Source organism: Mobula birostris, chromosome 16 (genome assembly GCF_030028105.1).
Source record: "Mobula birostris isolate sMobBir1 chromosome 16, sMobBir1.hap1, whole genome shotgun sequence".
In the NCBI taxonomy this organism is placed as follows: Eukaryota; Metazoa; Chordata; class Chondrichthyes; order Myliobatiformes; family Myliobatidae; genus Mobula; species Mobula birostris.
In genome coordinates this window covers 9,973,634-9,992,292 of record NC_092385.1, presented here as the reverse complement: position 1 = coordinate 9,992,292, position 18,659 = coordinate 9,973,634, and the positions used below count along the sequence as shown (strand labels likewise).

General features: G+C 41.4%; 1 protein-coding gene across 1 annotated transcript in view; it reads right to left on the bottom strand.

Annotated features, from left to right (window-relative positions):
* Positions 1–1,200: 1,200 nt before the first annotated feature.
* Positions 1,201–18,659, bottom strand: part of LOC140210976 (rab GDP dissociation inhibitor alpha-like) — a 55,158-nt gene continuing 37,699 nt past the window's right edge. The window contains exons 8-11 of the mRNA XM_072280288.1: positions 14,529–14,700; positions 12,382–12,526; positions 9,060–9,114; positions 1,201–6,396 (exon numbers count right to left, since the gene is read on the bottom strand). Coding sequence (XP_072136389.1) covers positions 6,247–6,396; positions 9,060–9,114; positions 12,382–12,526; positions 14,529–14,700 — 522 coding nt within the window. The 3' untranslated portion in view covers positions 1,201–6,246. The remainder of the gene's footprint in view (positions 6,397–9,059; positions 9,115–12,381; positions 12,527–14,528; positions 14,701–18,659) is intronic.

Below are 18,659 nucleotides of genomic sequence, written 5' to 3'. Positions count from 1 at the left end.
AGAAAACCTACACTGTCACGGGGAGAACATACAAACTCCTTACAGACAGCAGTGGGAATTGAATCTCCTATGTTGGTATAAATGTCTTTTCCTCTCTAACAACCAAGAACAGACGATGATTACAGTTTAATGAAGAGGTACCAATTGACATCCAAACACTTCCAACATTACAGGAAATCAGAGATGGGAAGAGAAGAATGATTTTACAAGTGTCCCTCCTTTCCTTCTCCTTCACCTCACCTGAATAACAAGGAAAACAAGTCACTCATGAGCACGGCGAGGATTAAGTTCCGGTGGTGGCACTGCTGCCCCACAGCACCAGCGATCGAGGTCCAATCCTCACTTCTGTGCTCTCTGGGTTTCCTCTCACAGCCCAACAGATTATTAAGCTGGGTTAATTGGTCCCTGGCTTGTAGGGAAGTGACAGAATCCAAGAAGTTGAATGGGGATGTGGGAAAGACACCCAACAGATATATTGGTTGATGAATGGGATTACTCCATAAACCAGCATGGACCTGATGGGCCAAATGACCTCTTATGCAGCTCCTCCCATGGAGGGTCAGACACCCTGAGCCAATAGGCTGGTCCTGGACTTATTTTCCATCTGGCATAGTTTGCATTTTGTTGTTTGATTGTTTGTGGTTTTTATATTGCTTTATTTATGCTCTATTCTTGGTTGGTGGGGCTGTAACAAAACCCAATTTCCCTCGGGATCAATAAAGTATATCCATCTTTCAATTATGTTGGACAGGCAACTTTGGTCCATGTTGTACCAAACTAAATTAGTAATCAGATGCCCAAATAAACTAATTCCTTCTGCTATAAAATATCCATACCCTTCCATTTCCAAAGGAGAAATTTTTAACAGCTTCTTGAACATCTCCATCATATTGGTCTCCTCCTCTTACCTGAGGTAACACATTCCAGGCATTTGCTATTCTGCAAAAACTTGCCCTGCCCATCTCTTTTGAACTTGCCCCCCCCCCACCTTAAATGCATGCCTCCGGTATTAAGACATTTTAATCCCATGAAAAAGCCATAAGTAAACATGGAAATAGTCATAAGGAAACAGAAAAGGAAATGTAATTTGGAAATATGGGTACAGATAACAGTACTTAATGTTAAGGCTTAGAAACTGGAAAGTATATTTGATCCTTATCAGGTGACCATATTTGAACAGAAACTACAGGAATCACTGCCTTAGTTTTTAAATACTTTAATATTTGATAATTCAGGTCAGGATAGGAGAATGTTGTCAGCTGTTTCTTACAACAGTGTTTACAGTACAGAGCAATACACAAGCCATTTAAGACAAGCAATTCTACATCAGAGAGCAACAGTGGACACACAGCAAGCATGTATTCCGACAGAACTTTTAGATATGAATCTGTGAATAGGTTACGAACACCATCATGTTATAGCACAAGAATCTTTAAAATGAATAAAACAAAATCCTCATTGACAGGGTGCCGTGATCACACCATTCTGACCATAAATAGACTTGTCCTTTTCTTTCCTCTGCTGTTGATAGTTAAGGGTCCCACAAAATCTATAGCTACGTACACTACATTGTTTGGATAATGCAGAGCCATGCTGCAGAAATCCCAACCTGACTTGGCCACATTCTGGGAAATGCTGAGGTGGAAGGTTGGTGATGGTGGTTCTCTTATTACCCAATGGTCTCTGTCGGAAACTGTGCTTGTTTGGACAATGAACATGGTCCAAAAAGGGGTCAAGAACACCTGCCAGCACACTCAGTGCCTAAAACCGCAAGGCAGGTTCAATGTTGTCATTTAAAGTTAAATTGGATAGATATATGGACAGGAAAGGAATGGAGGGTTATAGGCTGAGTGCAAGTTGGTGAGACTAGGTGAGAGTAAGAGTTCAGCATGGACTAGAAGGGCCGAGATGGCCTGTTTCCGTGCTGTAATTGTTATATGAAAGGTTGCTTGTACCAGCGAAGGTCCAACAGTCTATAATGTTCACAACAAGGAGTTTTCTGCCAGTTCTCAATAAGCAGGTTCATCATTTCATAGCCATGACTGTTCTTTGGGATTGCATTCAGATATTGCCCTTCTAAATCTCTGGCTGTCCCACAGATATTCCAGAATAAATATATTAATTACTAAGGCATGAATCATATAGGCAAACAAGACAAAGTTTGAGAAACAGCATAATCCCACAAACAGTAAACTTACGAGTAACCAATTGATCCGTTTTTATTGTAAACACAAGAGATTCTGCAGATGGTGGAAAGTCAGTGCAAAACACATAAAGTGCTGGAGGTACTTTGCAGCTCAGGCAACATCTCTGGTGGGAATAAACAGTTAACATGCTGTCCAAGTTGCATGCCATCTTGGACAATGTCTCCTATCCACTACATAATGTACTGGTTGGGCACAGGAGTACATTCAGCCAGAGACTCATTCCACTGAGATGCAACACAGAGCGTCACAGGAAGCAATTCCTGCCTGTGGCCATCAAACTTTACAACTCCTCCCTTGGAGGGTCAGACACCCTGAGCCAATAGGCTGGTCCTGGACTTATTTCCTGGCATAATTTACATGTTACTACTTAATTATTTATGATTTTATATTGCTATGTTTATTCTTGGTTGGTGCAACTGTAACGAAAACCAATTTCCCTCGGGATCAATAAAGTATGACTATGACTTCGGGCCGAGACCCTTCATTAGAACTTCAGAGAAGGGCCTTGGCCCAAAATGTCTACTGTTTATTCCCCTACAAAGATGCTGCCTGAACTGCTGAATTCCTCCAGAATTCTGTGCATGTTTATCAGTTTTTAAAATTGTATTGGTACAGAACATCAGGAACCCCAGTACTGGACTCTTGACTAAACAGGGCTTTGACAATGTTCTCTGTTCACTCCATTACACTATGATATGCGGCTGTCGTTAAAGAAGTCTCATTCTCTGTCAACTTGGTTTAAATAGTAGTTATGCTACTGACAATGACCTATTGGGTATTGATGGAAATTTGTAGTGATACTGTATTAAACTTAGTAAGATCTGAGAATGGTGTCACCACACAAAAATGCAAGATGGATAGTAACATCTGGCCTCTACAGTGAAGGTACTGACTCTCCACTGGTGCTCGTCTTGTTTGATTGGATGAGGTAAAGATGAAGTGAAAGCCTTCGCCAGCAAAGCTTACTGGCAAAGTAGGGCAACTTGGATACACTGGAGAGCTGAGAGTCCAGTACAATGACTTGCACTGTGACATTTTTGACCAACTCCTATGTTCAGTGGAGGAAATGAGAAACCAAATACCAGTGCCATTTCTCACTCTGACAGGATCTCCACACATATTCTTATCAACCAGCACCCCTATTAGATTCTACAACCCACCTATACACAAAGGGAAATTTTTAGTGAACAATTAACATACTAGACTGCAAGTTTTCATGATGGGGAGGAAACTGGGATGGAACACCTGAGGGAAACCCACACACTCAGGGAGAAACAAAGGTCAGGACTGAACCTGGGAACTCATGGCTCTACTCACCACACCACCATGCTGCCTAGTACTCAAGAAGTGAGCTTCGTACTTAACCTTTGCTGCTTGTATGTTTAGCATCCACTTCTAATAAAATTCTGAGATCCCTTTCAAGTTGGTCTTTAACCACTTCATTTTGTAGTGTAACTGAAAGATACCCCTTTGTGAAACACCTTCTAATGTCTAGTTAATGTATCTTGTCCAAGTCACTGCCTTATTAGCAAGTCATTCCTATGTTGGTATCAGATGCAAAACAGACCACTGTGCATTCAATTTCTCAGTCCAAGTTACTGACACAAAAGACATACTCCAAAACTCACTCTGACCCAATCCCTCAAAGTACTCCTCATTGGTTCTTCTCAGTCCATCTTCAAGGAGGTCCCCAGATTGTATGGACAATATTATTGTTTACTGTAAGTTACCAATCAAGAATAAATCAAATTAATCCTTGAAATTTAGGGAGCTTAGAGAACCCAGCAAATAAACAAACAAGATGTAAAGGTAATTCATAAAGTTGTCATTCTGTCATGGGAATATTTTGCCTTGCATGTGTACACAGCTTTCTAGAGGATAGAACAAAGCAGAACTAGTTAATACTGACTGGAGTTCCTCCAGTTAGTTAACTAGTGTGTGGGAATAAATAAGTTATTATGCTGACTGCCATTTCCAGTTTTACTCTATAGGAGATGTAGGGTAATGTGCATGGAAATACGAGTGTATTCACCACAGGTAGAATGCAAGCTCTCAGCTACAGGATAGAAACTCTCTATAAAGCATGAGATACTAAGGAGCTATACCCATACACATTGAGTCAAATCCAGTTATGTCACATCATAAACAAGTTATTTTAAACCTTTTTAATTAAAACAGTCTACTTGCTCTTTCACATGAGAAAATGTTTCTGCCATTACATTTTAAAAAATTAGGCGATTTATAAACTTCTTTGGGATCTAGTTCCTGGAACCCACAACAACTCTCAGGATTCTGGACTTCCCTTCCTGCCTCCGTTTCACTCTACGTTTCCAGTTTTCAACCAGTGTTTCAGCCAATTTGGTATTAAGAACAGTGAAAGAAAACTAAAAGAATTAAGTGGCTTTTTGCCTTTTCTTCAAACAGGACGTCATCTAGGGGCTTATGCAAACTATTGATGACAGGCCAATATAAATATTTTTCAATCCGTGGGAAAAAAAATCAAGGATTAGCATCCATTGTTGCACCACTCAGTCCTGGTCTGCTCTGTTGCAGTAACTGGTGTAACATTATAATGACACTTTGAGAATGAAAAACCTTGGTTTTCTGGTCCTTCATTCAGAGGTCTCTGCTCAGGTCACTGCAACTTGTTTCTCTCTGACTCACCTGAGCTCAGAGAAAGGCGGTGAGGATGGTTGGGGGGGGGGCAGGGGCTTTAAAGACAGAAAGAGTGGTCCCCTTTCAGTAAAAGGACAAGTGCTAGCTTCTACCAAAGACATACTCCAAAACTCACTCTGACCCAATCCCTCTACTGGAGAAAAACAACCCCAATGTTTCACAACGTGCTCAGTAAAAATCTTCCCTCGTTAATATCACTCTGCATCCTTTAATTAGCCCTGATGGAAACGGATTGGTATAAATCTCCAAAGTTTGAGATTCCATAAATGTTTTTCAATAAATAAAAATGATAGAACGATACAGCATGCAAGTGAGTTTATGCTGACCCATTTAAATGAACTCTACATTAATTACAGAGCATGGAAACAAGCCCTTCAAGCCCAACATGTCCATGACAGTCAAGGTGCTCATCAAACTGGTCCCATTTAACCTTGACAGGATGGATGTGAAGATTCACAAGAATGATCCTGGGAATGAAAGGCTCAATGAATGAGGAGCATGAGGTCTCTGAGCCTGTACTTAATGGAAGTTCAAAAGAATGGGGGGGGGGGGGAGGGAGGGAGGAAATCCCATTAAAATTTACTAAAAGCAGGAAGGTCTGCATAGAAAGGATGTTTCCATTATTGAGAGAGCCTAGGATCCAATGGCACAGACTCAAAATAACAGACATCTCTTTAGAGCTGAGATGAGGAGGAATTTCTTCAGCCATAGGATGGTGAATCTGTGGGAGTCACTGGATATGTTTAAAGAGGAGGTTGACAGGTTCTTGATTCGTGGAGGTCAAGTCATCGGGAGTATTTGAGGCAGATACTAATCATTCTCTCCCCCTCCCCATTGATTAGAAATATTTACAAAATAGCAAAGGCTTAACTGGATTTTATCGGTAGATTTAACCATGCACTTGTAGTGTTGTGTAAAAGGATGCTTAGCCTGTCGATCTACTATGCATGGAGGCAGGGCCAGAGAAGGGAAATTTCATAGCAATGGTATTCAGCACTTAGCGGAAGATGTGGAATTTACTCACATACAAATATCAGGCATTTAGTGAAAGGGAGCCCTAAGCTTCAGATAGCTGGGCCTCAAGTCTGATTTCACCGTAACAGCAATACTAATGTATGATACCCATGAGTAATCTCAACAGGGTGCCACTGACCAGACTGAACGTAGAATCTTGATTCATCTTCCCCGCCCCTTCCCCCAACCTGAAGAAAAGCAGAAGATTTGAAAACCAGATCGAAGAGCCAGGAGTTTCTTTGGACAACTGCACGTATTTCTGTAAATAACAATCTAACCCACTAACGATTTTGTCAGTAATTCTCATGTGAAAGTGCTGCTGAAGGGAGTGCAGTGTGGAGTACGTATACTACGCATCATCTCCAAACACGTCGTTCTGTTTGCGCTTCATGTTCTCAAAGTCGAAGTCACTGCCCGTCATCCGTTTGTAAATGCTCTTTATGTCATCACAGGTCGTCTCAAAGTGGGTGGTTGCATCGTAAGAATTAGAGATGAAAATCTGTAAGCAAAGAACAAACTCTTAAACAGTCATGGAGACATACGCGATCTAGGTGAGTACATGGAGAGGTTTAGAGGGCTATGGGCCAACCATGGGCAGGTGGGACATACTTGCTGGGCAACACAGTTGGCATGGAAGAGTTGGGCGAAAGGGCCAGTTTTCATCCTGTAAAAATACAATCAGAGGCTACTTTATTAGGTAAAGGAGGGACCCAACAAAGTGGCCACTGAGTGCATGCTCATGATCTGCTGCTGCTAAAGCCCATCCACTTCAAGTTTCAACATGTTGTGCATTTAGAAATAATCTCCTGCACACTGCATGATTATTTTTACTGTCACCTTCCTGTCAGTTTGAACCAATCTGGCCTATCTCCTCTGACCTCTGTTATTAACGAAGCGCTCTTGCCCACAAAACAGCCACTGACTGAATGTTTTCTGTGTATCGCTCCATTCTCTGTTAACTGTAAAGACTGTTGTGCGTGAAAACCCCAGGAGCTCAGCAGTTTCTGAGATACTCAAACCACTCTTTATGACACAGTCATTCTACTGTCAAAGTGACTTAAATCATCTTTCTTCCCCATTCTGCTGTTTCATCTGAACAAATGAACCTCTTGACCATGTCTGCATGATTTTACATATTGGGCTACCCCCACATGATTGGCTGATTAGATATTTGCATCAACAAGTAGGTGTACTTAGTAAACTGGCCGAGTGCGCAAGTTTTCATCACCATATTTTTCTTTCAGAAAAAGCAATTGCTGCAAACTTTGCGCCTCATTTACCAGTGATTTTTCATTGTAACGAACTTGAGTATCACCTCAACCCTTCCTCATCTTCTCTGCTGTGGGGCCTTACAAGCTGCAGAATGATAGGTTAACTAACAAAATTGGAAATGTTTTGAGATTAGTAAATCCTTGCTAGCAAACCTGTCCATCTCAAGTAACTAAGTTTGTTCCTTGCAGGACTGAGATTCTGTTACATTTTGTATCCTATTGCGACGCAATTTCTTTTCCAGGTTGGACATCTCCTTATGACACAAGAGATGGTCGGGCCCATAAGAGTCTAGACCAGTTCATAATGCAGTTTCAATCCCCAACTAATCTATCCCCATTATTCACCTTACCTGGCTGGTGGCGTAGTGGCATCTGCACTGGACTATGGGGCATGCGGTCCCCAGTTCAAATCCTGCCGGCTCCCCTACATGCTTTTCATCCGTGCTGGTGATCTTTTTGAAAAAAACTCACCCGACAGAAGGCAATGGCAAACCACTGCTGTAACTTGCCTCGTACGCGATTTCCCACTAACCGGAGAAACCCTTCCTTTATTCACCCCACATTACTAATTTTTCCCCAGCTGCTACCATTCAACTATACGAGGGGCAATTTACAGCTGCAAATTAGCCATCAGCCCATAGGTCTTTGGGGCGTGGGAGGAAAGTAGATATACATGAGGTCACAGGGAGAACATGCAAACCCTACACAGACCGCATTGGAGGTCAGGATTGAACCTGGGTTGCTGGAACTGTAAAAGGACTGAGGTGCAGCACAGTAGTATAATGGTTAGCATAATTCTATTAGAGTGCCAGCAACCTGGATTCAATTCCTCCACAGTCTGTAAGGAGTTGGTACGTTCTCCCTATGATTGCACAGGTTTCCTCTGGGTGCTCCTGTTCCCTCTCAGACTCCACAGACATACAAGTTACTAGGTTAATTGGTCACACGGGTGTAACTGGACAGCACAGGCTCATTGGGACGGAAAGGCCCATTACTGTGCTGTATCTCTCAAATAAAATAAACTCAGTTTTATTGACGGTGTTTGAACACATGGCTCATTGATATTAAACCCCCCAACACTTCTTCCACGTTCTAACCTAGAATACTGAAGCAAAGTCCAAGGCAGAATATATAGTCCACAACTTTACACATCACGTCAGGACCAAGTTACCAACTTATACAATTGTTCACACATGGTTAACCCAGCAAATCTTCAAGCAAATAATACAGATTTCAAGACAGTCAGTCACTCAAACCTGCATGTCTCAGGTCATCAATTTTTATTCCTGGCTGGGTTGCATCTCCAAACCTTTCAGTGGAGGGGGACCTGGAATGGGGAGATGCTGAGGTGGTTTCAGCCAGTGCCTGCGACAGTTACCAAGACTCTGCATGCTTGAACTTCACTCACCTCAACACTGAACTGAACCCACAACCTAATGGACTCACTTTAAAGGACTCTACAACTCATGTTCTCAGCATTATTAATTATTACTTATTTTCTATTTGCACCATTTCACATTGGTTGTTTGTCAGTCTGTGTAGTTTTTCCATTGATCCAATTGTATTTCTTTGTGCTACTTTGATTGTCTGCAATTAAATGAATTTCAGGGTAGTATACGGTGACATACACATACTCTGATAATGAAATTACTTTGAACGGGTGGTTTCACTTTTGTATTTCTTTACAGTAAAGAATCTTATCCACTGATAAACACTAGCAGCTTCAGTGATCTGAACTCGGGCTTTCTAATGCTATTTGGAAAACCATGTAAAATTGAGTTCCTGGCCACATTTCAGAAGCTTTATTTTGACAGGAGTTTCGGCACACTTTAGGGTTGTTGAATTAGTTAGCAACACCCATTTTCATTCATTGCAATCATCATCTCCCTACCTGACTTTCTTTTCCATCATCTGTTGGCTGGTGCAAGTCACTGATCGAAACAAACCTGGAAAAATAAATGCAAATTAGAGGTTTTTGATGTCTAAGTAACAAAATATACAGCAATCCAAAATCTCGAACAGAGATTCAGGCAGCATTATCAAATCAAAATATGAAACCAATCCTCACCTCCTCCCATATACTTCCCTCCAATCACCTTAAAGCAGGGGCTCCCAACCTGGGGCCCTCAGCTCCCTTACTTAGCGTAATTGGTCCATGGCATAAAAAAATCTCTGGCTATGTACTCCATCTATGTTTCTTATCATTAAGTCATCTCTCATCCTCCTCTGCTCTGAAGAGAAAAGCCATAGCTCACTCAACCTATCTTCATAGACGACCCAACCATTCAAAGAGTAAGGTTTTTAGTTCAGTGTAGGAGAAAAGAGGTGCAGGTCGTGAAATTTAAGAGCGAGCATCAGGCTTTGGCAGCTGAGGTGTCAGTGAGAATTGAAGAAGTTCTAAAACATTTTAGAAGCAGATTTGTAAAAGGTAGCAGAGAGGGTGATGAGAACATGGATGATAATTTTAAAATAGGGACCTTTAACTAGGGGTCAATATGGGTGATAAGAAAAAGCATGGCCAGTTTTATATAACACAAAGATTTTGAAAGTTACAGGAATGAAGACCATATAGGAAAGTATTGGACAAGTCAAGCACAAGGTGTTACATGTACAGGCTTCCGTCAGTGACTGAACTGAAGCAGTACTAGAAACAATGGATCTGGAAAGAAAGACAGTTGTTTTAAGAGTAATATAACACAGAAGCAGGCCCTTCTGCCTGTGCTGGCCATCAAGCACATATTTACATTAACCCCTCTATTCACTCTGATCAGCTCTCCCCAGAGTCTACTACTCACCTATGGCCCTAGGCACAACTTACAGTAGCCAATTAATCTATACGTTTGAGATACAAGTGGAAACTACATTACCCCTAGTTATTAGCCCTCAATCATCACACTCCTGAACCAGAGCAGATAACTTCACACAACCTCACTCACCTTAACACTGAACTGTTCCCACAACACATGGATTCACTTTAAAGGACTCTTCATCTCAAGTTCTCAATATTTATTGTTTATTTATGATAATTATGCTGTTTGTTTTTGTATTTGCAGTTTGTTGCCTTTTGCACATAATTGTTTGTCAGTATTGTTGTGGGTTGCTTTTTTATTCTGTTTCTTTGTATTTACTGTGAATGCCGGCAAAAAACGAATTTCAGGATTGTATATGGAAACATACATGTACTTTGAACTTCGAAACTGATAGTACTTGGAAGAAATCCATGCTGTCACAGGGAGAATAGACGAAGATTACATGGCCAAGGATTAAACCCAGCTCTTCTGAACTCAAGACATTAGCTCTACTAGTTGTGCCCCTGCGATGATACACAACCAAAGGTCACAAATAGCATTTCACTCTCAAGACCGCTCATATAAAGTGGGGTTGGGGTGAAGGGATTAGTTTCCAGAGAACAGAGTTTGAAGAGAGATCAAAGACAAAAGGACTTGAGGATGTATACAGAAGAGTAGGAACGTAACTGATTCAGTCACAAGTGAAAGGGTCCCTCTACTGGCTTGTTCACTTTTAATGCTGGTTATTCCACAGCAGCTAAGTGAGATGCTGAGGAAGGCAGTTTGGTTTCCCTTCCTTCAAGGATCTCAAAAATAAATAGAAGCAGGTATACACTATATACAGTATAGTGCAAAAGCCTTAAGACACACATATACATAGCAGGATGCCTAAGACTTTTGCACAGTACTGTATTTGTCAATGTGGAGTGCTGCAGGAAGAATGTGGGACAGGTGGCAGAGAAGGAATGCTGGGGCAGGGGATGTGGTGCAGCCAGCCCTGAGACAGCAGGCAAGGTCATTTGATTCCAAACAATTGGTTTATTGATTATTACAGAATGTCTCTCTGGTACTTCCCATTCCCTCCCCTCTTCCTTCCCCTTTTCCCAACCATGACCATCATTCCTCTCTCCCTGCCCCGATCTCACTCTCAGTCTGCAATAGAGAATCAGGTTGGTCCCTCATGTCATGAAATTTGTTTTTTTTTAATATATATGGCAGCAGTACAGTGCAAAACAAAATTACTACAATACTGTACAAAACTCTTACGCATCCTAACTATACACATGTGCCTAAGACCTTTGTACAGTGCTGTATATCACTCAATAAGATTCAGCAACTCAAATTCATTTTCATGCTAAATCTCCAAATTCTCAAATTTCTTAATTATCCAGAAAATGTATCCATCTCGCTTATCTCATGAGTGAATTCCAGAGGTGCACATTCCTAAGTGAAACAATGAATTTCTCATCCCATTTCTAAATGGTTGACCTTCCTTCCCCCCGCCCCAAGAGTGCCCCTGTTAAGGGTACGCCAGTTAGAGGAAATACCCAGAATATTGTAGCTATTAATAAAATCATTTATCACTCGTCTAAACTCCAGGATTAGTTTCTTTTTCCTGGACAATCTTCTCACTACCAGAATCAATCTGCATGCTGAACCAGAGCTACTAATGGGGTTCATTTTGACACAAGCCCATAAGTCACAAAATAGACAAAAATCACTTGATATGCCCAGCACACCTCTCCAGATGTTGTAATGAATGGCATCAAAAGACACAAGACAATATCATGAACAATACCTAAAAGTGGAGAGAGGGGAAACTAGTTGTGCTGATCATTGGAATGAACATATGCAGGTACACCCCAGCTTGTTCTTAAGTATGCGCACCCGTAAATTGGGCATTCATAATCTGAAGACAACCTGTAATGAACCTAGTCTGCAAAGCAAATATATCCTACTTCACGTTGAGTGGATGTAGCACCTGAGATTAAAATCTAACATTGCCTCAAAGATTCCCTTACTTTGTTTCTCCAATAATAGCCAGACCTTTGCTACGAAAGACAATGTACTTGTCACATCTGTAATTGCTGTACACATACATTTCACACGTTACTACACCACACATCGATTGTCTATTTCATGTCCATTGCTAGGGTCAAACTTGAGAAGTCACTTTCACTTATGGGCCATTCAATTTAAGATAGCTATTTGTAATTTCAATGATTATTGAAGGAATTGCTTAACCCAAAGAACGTGGAGCCCACAAATACAATTGTGAGGTCTACACATAAAGGAAAGCCAGGCAAGTACAAAGAGAAAATTACATAGAGGGGTTTGGAAGAAAGTTTAGAGGAAGATGTGTGTAAGAGACCCCTGTGCATTAATCCAAGCATTGTTACAATCTCAGATAGAGAAATGCCTTACGATTTGTCAATGGGTTCCAAAAGCTCTAATGCCGGCTGAACCTCCTTCTCAGGATTGTTAGTCTCCACTGTGGTGCTAACGATGGCGATGTACTTTCCTTCAGCTGCCACGTTGTGTGTGTATGATACAAGGCAAACATAGATATCTGAAGAAATAATTAACTTGTTAATACTTTCCATAGAACACAAGGTGATTCAGCAAAATTATACAACAATTCATATACTTCTCCCTTATCCTGACATTAAAAAACCTATTCATCACCAGAATGAAGAAAACAGCTGAAAATATTACTGCTGACTTCACCCACCCATAGCAGTGACCTATTCATCAAATAATGATCAGGAAGTAGCGACAAGTCCATTACCACCAGGACAACACGTCAGCTCTGAAGCTTCTTTCCTGTAGCTATCCAGCTTCTCAATAAAACTCACTCAGGTATAATACCTAAACTGTCCCTGCACAATAGTCTTTTGGTCTGGAGAGCAAGGAACAATTTAAGTGCCAAACCAGAATGGAAAAAGTCAGGGTGTCAGGGCCGGAGACAAGGGATAGGTTGATTCAGCTCGCTGCCCCATGAGGTTTATTCATCTCTGCACTGAACTAAGGCCGTAGCCTGGAATTAATGGGCGACCTAACTGGCTGCAGTGATGACTGGCTTCATGGCTGTGGGCATACCTTCTTGAACTTCAGTTATTTGCTTGCTTTTGTACGATTTGGTTTTTTTTTTGCACATTGGGTGTTTCGTGGACTTTTTAAAAAAAAAATTGGATTTCTCTTTTGTGGTCGCCTGTAAGGAGACAAATTTCAAGGCTGTATATTTTACACATACTTTGATAATAAATGTACTTAAAACTTTCCTGCTCTCCTTGCTCTGTTGATAATGAATCTGTTCATCTGTTCACATTTAAGTTTGATTATTGACATTTGCACATGTGACCTTTCTGCTAATTGCTGATTGCTCATGACTGTTTGCACTATTGTCCTATAAATTGCTGGTTGCTATTGTGTTATCTGTTATGGTATTGTCCTGTGTTTTATGCTTGGCACTGAACCACAATCAATTCTGGTATGTTTGACATTCTGACTTTTCCTTTCAGGATGTCATACATTTCTGTCGAGGTACCATTAGACAGACACCAGCAGTCCTGTGACTACCCGAAGCCACTGATCCTTAAGTTTAAACTTGGACACGGAGCAAACAGGATGTTCAACTGTGCAGAGCAAGATGGTTTCTATTTTTATTTGGAGATACAGCACAGTAGCAGGCCTTGTCAGCAAGGCCATGTGAGCAATTAACCTAAAAACCTGTATGTCTTTGGAATGTGGGAGGAAACCAGAGCATCTGGAAGAAACCCATGCAGTGATGGGGAGAACGTACAAGCTCCTTATAGGCAGCTGAGGGAATTGAACCACAGTTGCTGGTGCTGTAATAGCATTATGCTAAACCACTACACCACTGTGCCAAATTCTGAGACACATGCAAATTGTAATGACTGGTGATCGCTTAGGTGTCAACGTTTCTGCTGTATTTTGCTTTCATTAACTCATACAATGATGGCCAGTGGTGAATTGACAAATTGCCAGATGTTTGTTGCTTTGTCAGAGTCTGATGATGAAACTTCAGCTTTTCATAGTACACCATTTTCCCGTGTGACACCAGTACAACTTGTTTGTATTTTCAACTGTGCAGATATTAATGTAATTGCCAGAAAAATACTACCCAGCCTACACATTTCCCTTTCCTTCATACTAAAGTACATGCTTACCAAATACTGAAAGGCCTAGAAAGAGTGGACATGGAAAGGATGTTTCCAACAGTGGGATTGCCTAGAACCAGAAGGCAAGGCCTCAGAATAGGATGTCCCTTTAGATCAAAGATGAGGAGGAATTTCTTAAGCCAGGTGGTAAATCTAAAGCCACAGACAGCTGTGGAGGACAAGTCATTGGGTATATTAACGCAGAAGTTGACAGGGTCTTGATAAGGTATCAAAAGCTATGGGGAGAAGGGAGAAGAATTGGGTTGGGGGGGGGGGGGAAGATAACTTAGCCATGATGGAATACTGCAGCAAATCTGATGGGCCAAATGGTATAATTTTGCATCTATGTCTTATGATCTTAGATGCAAATTATGTTCTATTAAATGTTACCTGACTTCCTGTTGACCTGCATCTGTGGGATGATAATCTGACAGGAATGACAATCATTAGTGTTTTTGATTGGATGGCTAAGGATGCAAATGACCCTGATAACCTTTCCAACCTTCTTCACCAGTTTGGGTGCGTAGCTGGGATCACAAATCAGCTGCTTGCAACGAGCTACCTGAAAATGCAAAAACAAAGAAAGAGGCCTTAAATAATAATTTCCAACTTAGTAACTCTGCACCAGAACTGGATAAAAATCTTTCCATCGAAAAATCTTTTATTGTCAAAAGTCTATGAGATAAAGCATGAAAAAAATGTTATTACAACTGTTGTGCTGAACTCACACCACTTAGAAATGGTGAATGGAATACTTGGCTTTATTTAAACTTTTAACTGAGAAAACAAGGTCCAAGAATTCACACATTCCGCACTGTACAACACACCTGCAACCACTATCATGTTTCAGTCAAGGCTTCCCTTTGTTCTTCAAGTCCTAGACTTGTTGGAGCATTGAACAGTACAGCACAGGAACAGGCCTTTTGGACCATAAAGTTGTGCCAGACCAAATAAATTAGTAACCAAATGGCCATCTAAGCTATCCCTTATGCCTACACAAATTCCATACCCTTCTACTTACCTCACATTTATGTGTCTATCTAAATGTCTCTTATGTTTCTGCCTCTACCACCACCCCAGGCAATGCATTCCAGGTACCCACTATTCCCTCCAAATTAAAAAACTAGCTGCCTCTCACATCTCCTTTGAAATTACTCTTCTCACCTTAAGTGCATGTCCTCTGGTACTAGACGTTTCAACCCTGGGAAAAATACACAGTCTGCCTGTTCTATCTATGTCTCACATAATCTTATATACCCCCAACAGATCTCCGCTCAGCCTCCACCTCTCCAGAGGAAACAACCCAAATTTGTCCAACCTGTCATTACAGCAAATGCCCTCTAATCTAGGCAGCATCCTGATAAACCTTTTCTGCACCTCTCCAAAGCCTCAATATCCTTCCTATAATGGGGTGAACAGACCTGTATGTAATACTCCAGATGCGGCCGAACTAGGGTTTCATTAAGCTGTAAAATAACTTCCTGACTTTTGAACTCAGTGCCTCGACTAATAAAAGCAAGCATTCCATAAGCCCTCTTAATCATCCTATGAACTTGGACCCCAACGTCCCTCTGCTCATCATCACTATTAAGGGTCTTGCCCTTCAGTGTACTGTCTCTTCAAATTTTAATCTACCAAGGTGCAATACTTCACATTTGGTCAGATTAAACTCCATCTGCCATTTCTCCACCCAAATCTGCAACTGATCCACATCCCGCTGTATTCTTTGCCAGTCTTCAACACCATCTACAACACCACTAATCTTCATATCATCTACTAATTTACTAATCCACTCATTTACATTTTCATCTAGGTCATTTATATACACTACAAACAGCAGAACACAGCGCAGATCTTTGAGGAACGCCATTAATCACAAACCTTTGACTAGAACAAGTTTCTTCGACCACTACCCTCTGTCTTCTATAGGCAAGCCAGTTCAAAATCCAAACAGCCAATTCACTTGCCTGTTCTCTTTTTTTTTAAATTCAGAGATACAACGTGGAACGTGCCCTTCTGGCCCAATGAGCTACATCATTGAGCAAGCCACCTATTTAACCCTCAACCTAATCACAAGACAATTTACAATGACCAATAACCTTTGTAATGTGGGAGGAAGCTGGAGCACCTGAGGAAGCCCATACATTCACAGATGGAAAATCCTTCTCCTTACAGACATCTGAAGGAACTAAACCGAACACCAGCGCCCCCCCCCACCCCGCAGGTTTCTGTGTATTACCACAATGTCATGCATTTACAGAGTTCAGCAAGAGAGGTAATAAGACCACAAGGCTGTAAGATATAGGAACAGATTTTGGCTACTTGGCCCATCGAGACTGCTCCACCATTTCATTGTGGCTGATCCAATTTTCCTCTCAGTCCCAATCTCCTGCCTTCTCCCCTTATCTCTTCATGCTCTGACCAAACAAGAATCTATCAACCTCTGCCTTAAAATATACATAATGACTTGGCCTCCACAGCTGCTTGTTGCAAAGAATTCCAGTTTCACCAATCTCTGGCTAAAGAAATTCCTCCTTATCCCCATTCTCAATGGTCACCCCTCTATTTTGAGGATGTGCCCTCGGGTCTTAGGACTCTCTCACCGTAAGAAACATCCTCTCCACATCTACTCTATCAAGACTTTCCACCATTCGACAGGTTTCAATGAGATCATCCTCATTCTTCTGAATACAGGCCCAGAGCCATCAAATGCTCTTCATATGACAAGCCATTCAATCCTGGAATTATATTCATGAATCTCCTTGAGCCCTCTCCAGTTGCAGCAAGTCCTTGCAAAGGGGCCCAAAACTGGTCACAATACTCCAAGTGAGGCCTCACCAGTGCCTTATAAACTCTCAACATTACATCTTACTTTTATATTCTAGTCTCTTGAAACGATTGCTAACATTGCATTTGCCTTCCTCACCATAGACTCAATGTGCAAATTAACCTTTAGGGAATCCTGCACAATGACTCCCAAGTCCCTCTGCTCCTCAGTTTTTTGCATTTTCTCTCCACTTAGAAAATAATCAACCCTTTCATTTCTTCTACCAAAGTGCATGACCATACACTTCCTGATACTGTATTCCATCTGCCATTTCTTTGCCCATTCTTCTAATCTGTCCAAGTCCTTCTGTAGCCTCTCCACTTCCTCAAAACTCCCTGCCCCCCACCTATTTTCGTATCATCTGCAAACTTTGCAACAAAGCCATCAATTCTATCATCCAAATCATTGACATATAACGTAAAAAGAATCTGTTCCAACACATACCCCTATGGAACACAACTAGTCACTAGCAGCTAGCCAGAAAAGGCTCCCTTTCTTCTCACTCCTTGCCTCCTGCCAAGCAGCCACTGCTTTATCCATGCTAGAATCTTTCCTGTAATACCATGGGCTCGCAGCTTGTTAAGCAGCCTCATGTGCGGCACCTTATCAAAGGTCTTTGGAAGATCCAAGTGGACAACATCAGCTGATTCTCCTTAGTCTATGCCGCTTATTATTTCTTCAAAGAATTCCAACAGATTTGGCAGGCAAGATTTTCCCTTGAGGAAACCATGTTGACTATGGCCTCACACATAAAAGTTGCTGGTGAACGCAGCAGGCCAGGCAGCATCTCTAGGAAGAGGTGCAGTCGACGTTTCAGGCCGAGACCCTTCATCAGGACTATGGCCTATTTTACCATGTGCCTCCAAGAACCTTGAGACCTCGTCTTTAATAATCGACTCCAACATCTTCCCAACCGCTGAGATCAGACTAACTGGCCTATAGATTCCTTTCTTGTCTCCCTTCCTTCTTGAAGAGTGGAGTGACATTTGCAATCTTCCAGTCTTCCAGAACCATTCCAGAATCTAGTGATTCTTGAAAGATCATTATTAATGCCTCCACATTCTCTTCAGCCACCTCTTTCAGAACTGTGGGATGTACATCATCTGGTCCAGGTGACTTACCTACCTTCAAACCTTTCAGTTTTCCAAGAACCTATCTAGTTATCATAACTTCACACACTTACTGACCCCCGAAACTTCCACCATACTGCTAGCACCTTCCACCATGAAAACAGATGCAAAATACTTGTTCATCTATCACTTCACTATCCCCCAGTACTCCCTCTCCAGCATCGTTATCCAGCAGCCTGATATCCACTCTTGCCTCTCCTTTACACTTTACGTATCTGAAGAAACTTTTGGTATCACCTTTAATATTATTGGCTGGCTTACAAAAGTATTCCATCTTTACCTTTTTAATGACTTTTTTTGTTGGTTTTTAAAAGCTTCCCAATCCTTTAACCTCCCACTAATTTTTGCTCTATTATATACCCTCTCTTTGGCTTATACATTGGCTTTGACTTCTCTTGTTAGCCACAGTTGTGTCATCTTTCCTTTAGAATACTTCTTCCTCTTTGGCATGTATATATACTATGCCTTCCAAATTGCTTCCAGAAATTCCAGCCATTGCTGCTATGCCGTCATCCCCGCCAGTGTTCTTTTTCAATCAATTCTGGCCAACTCCTCTCTCATGCC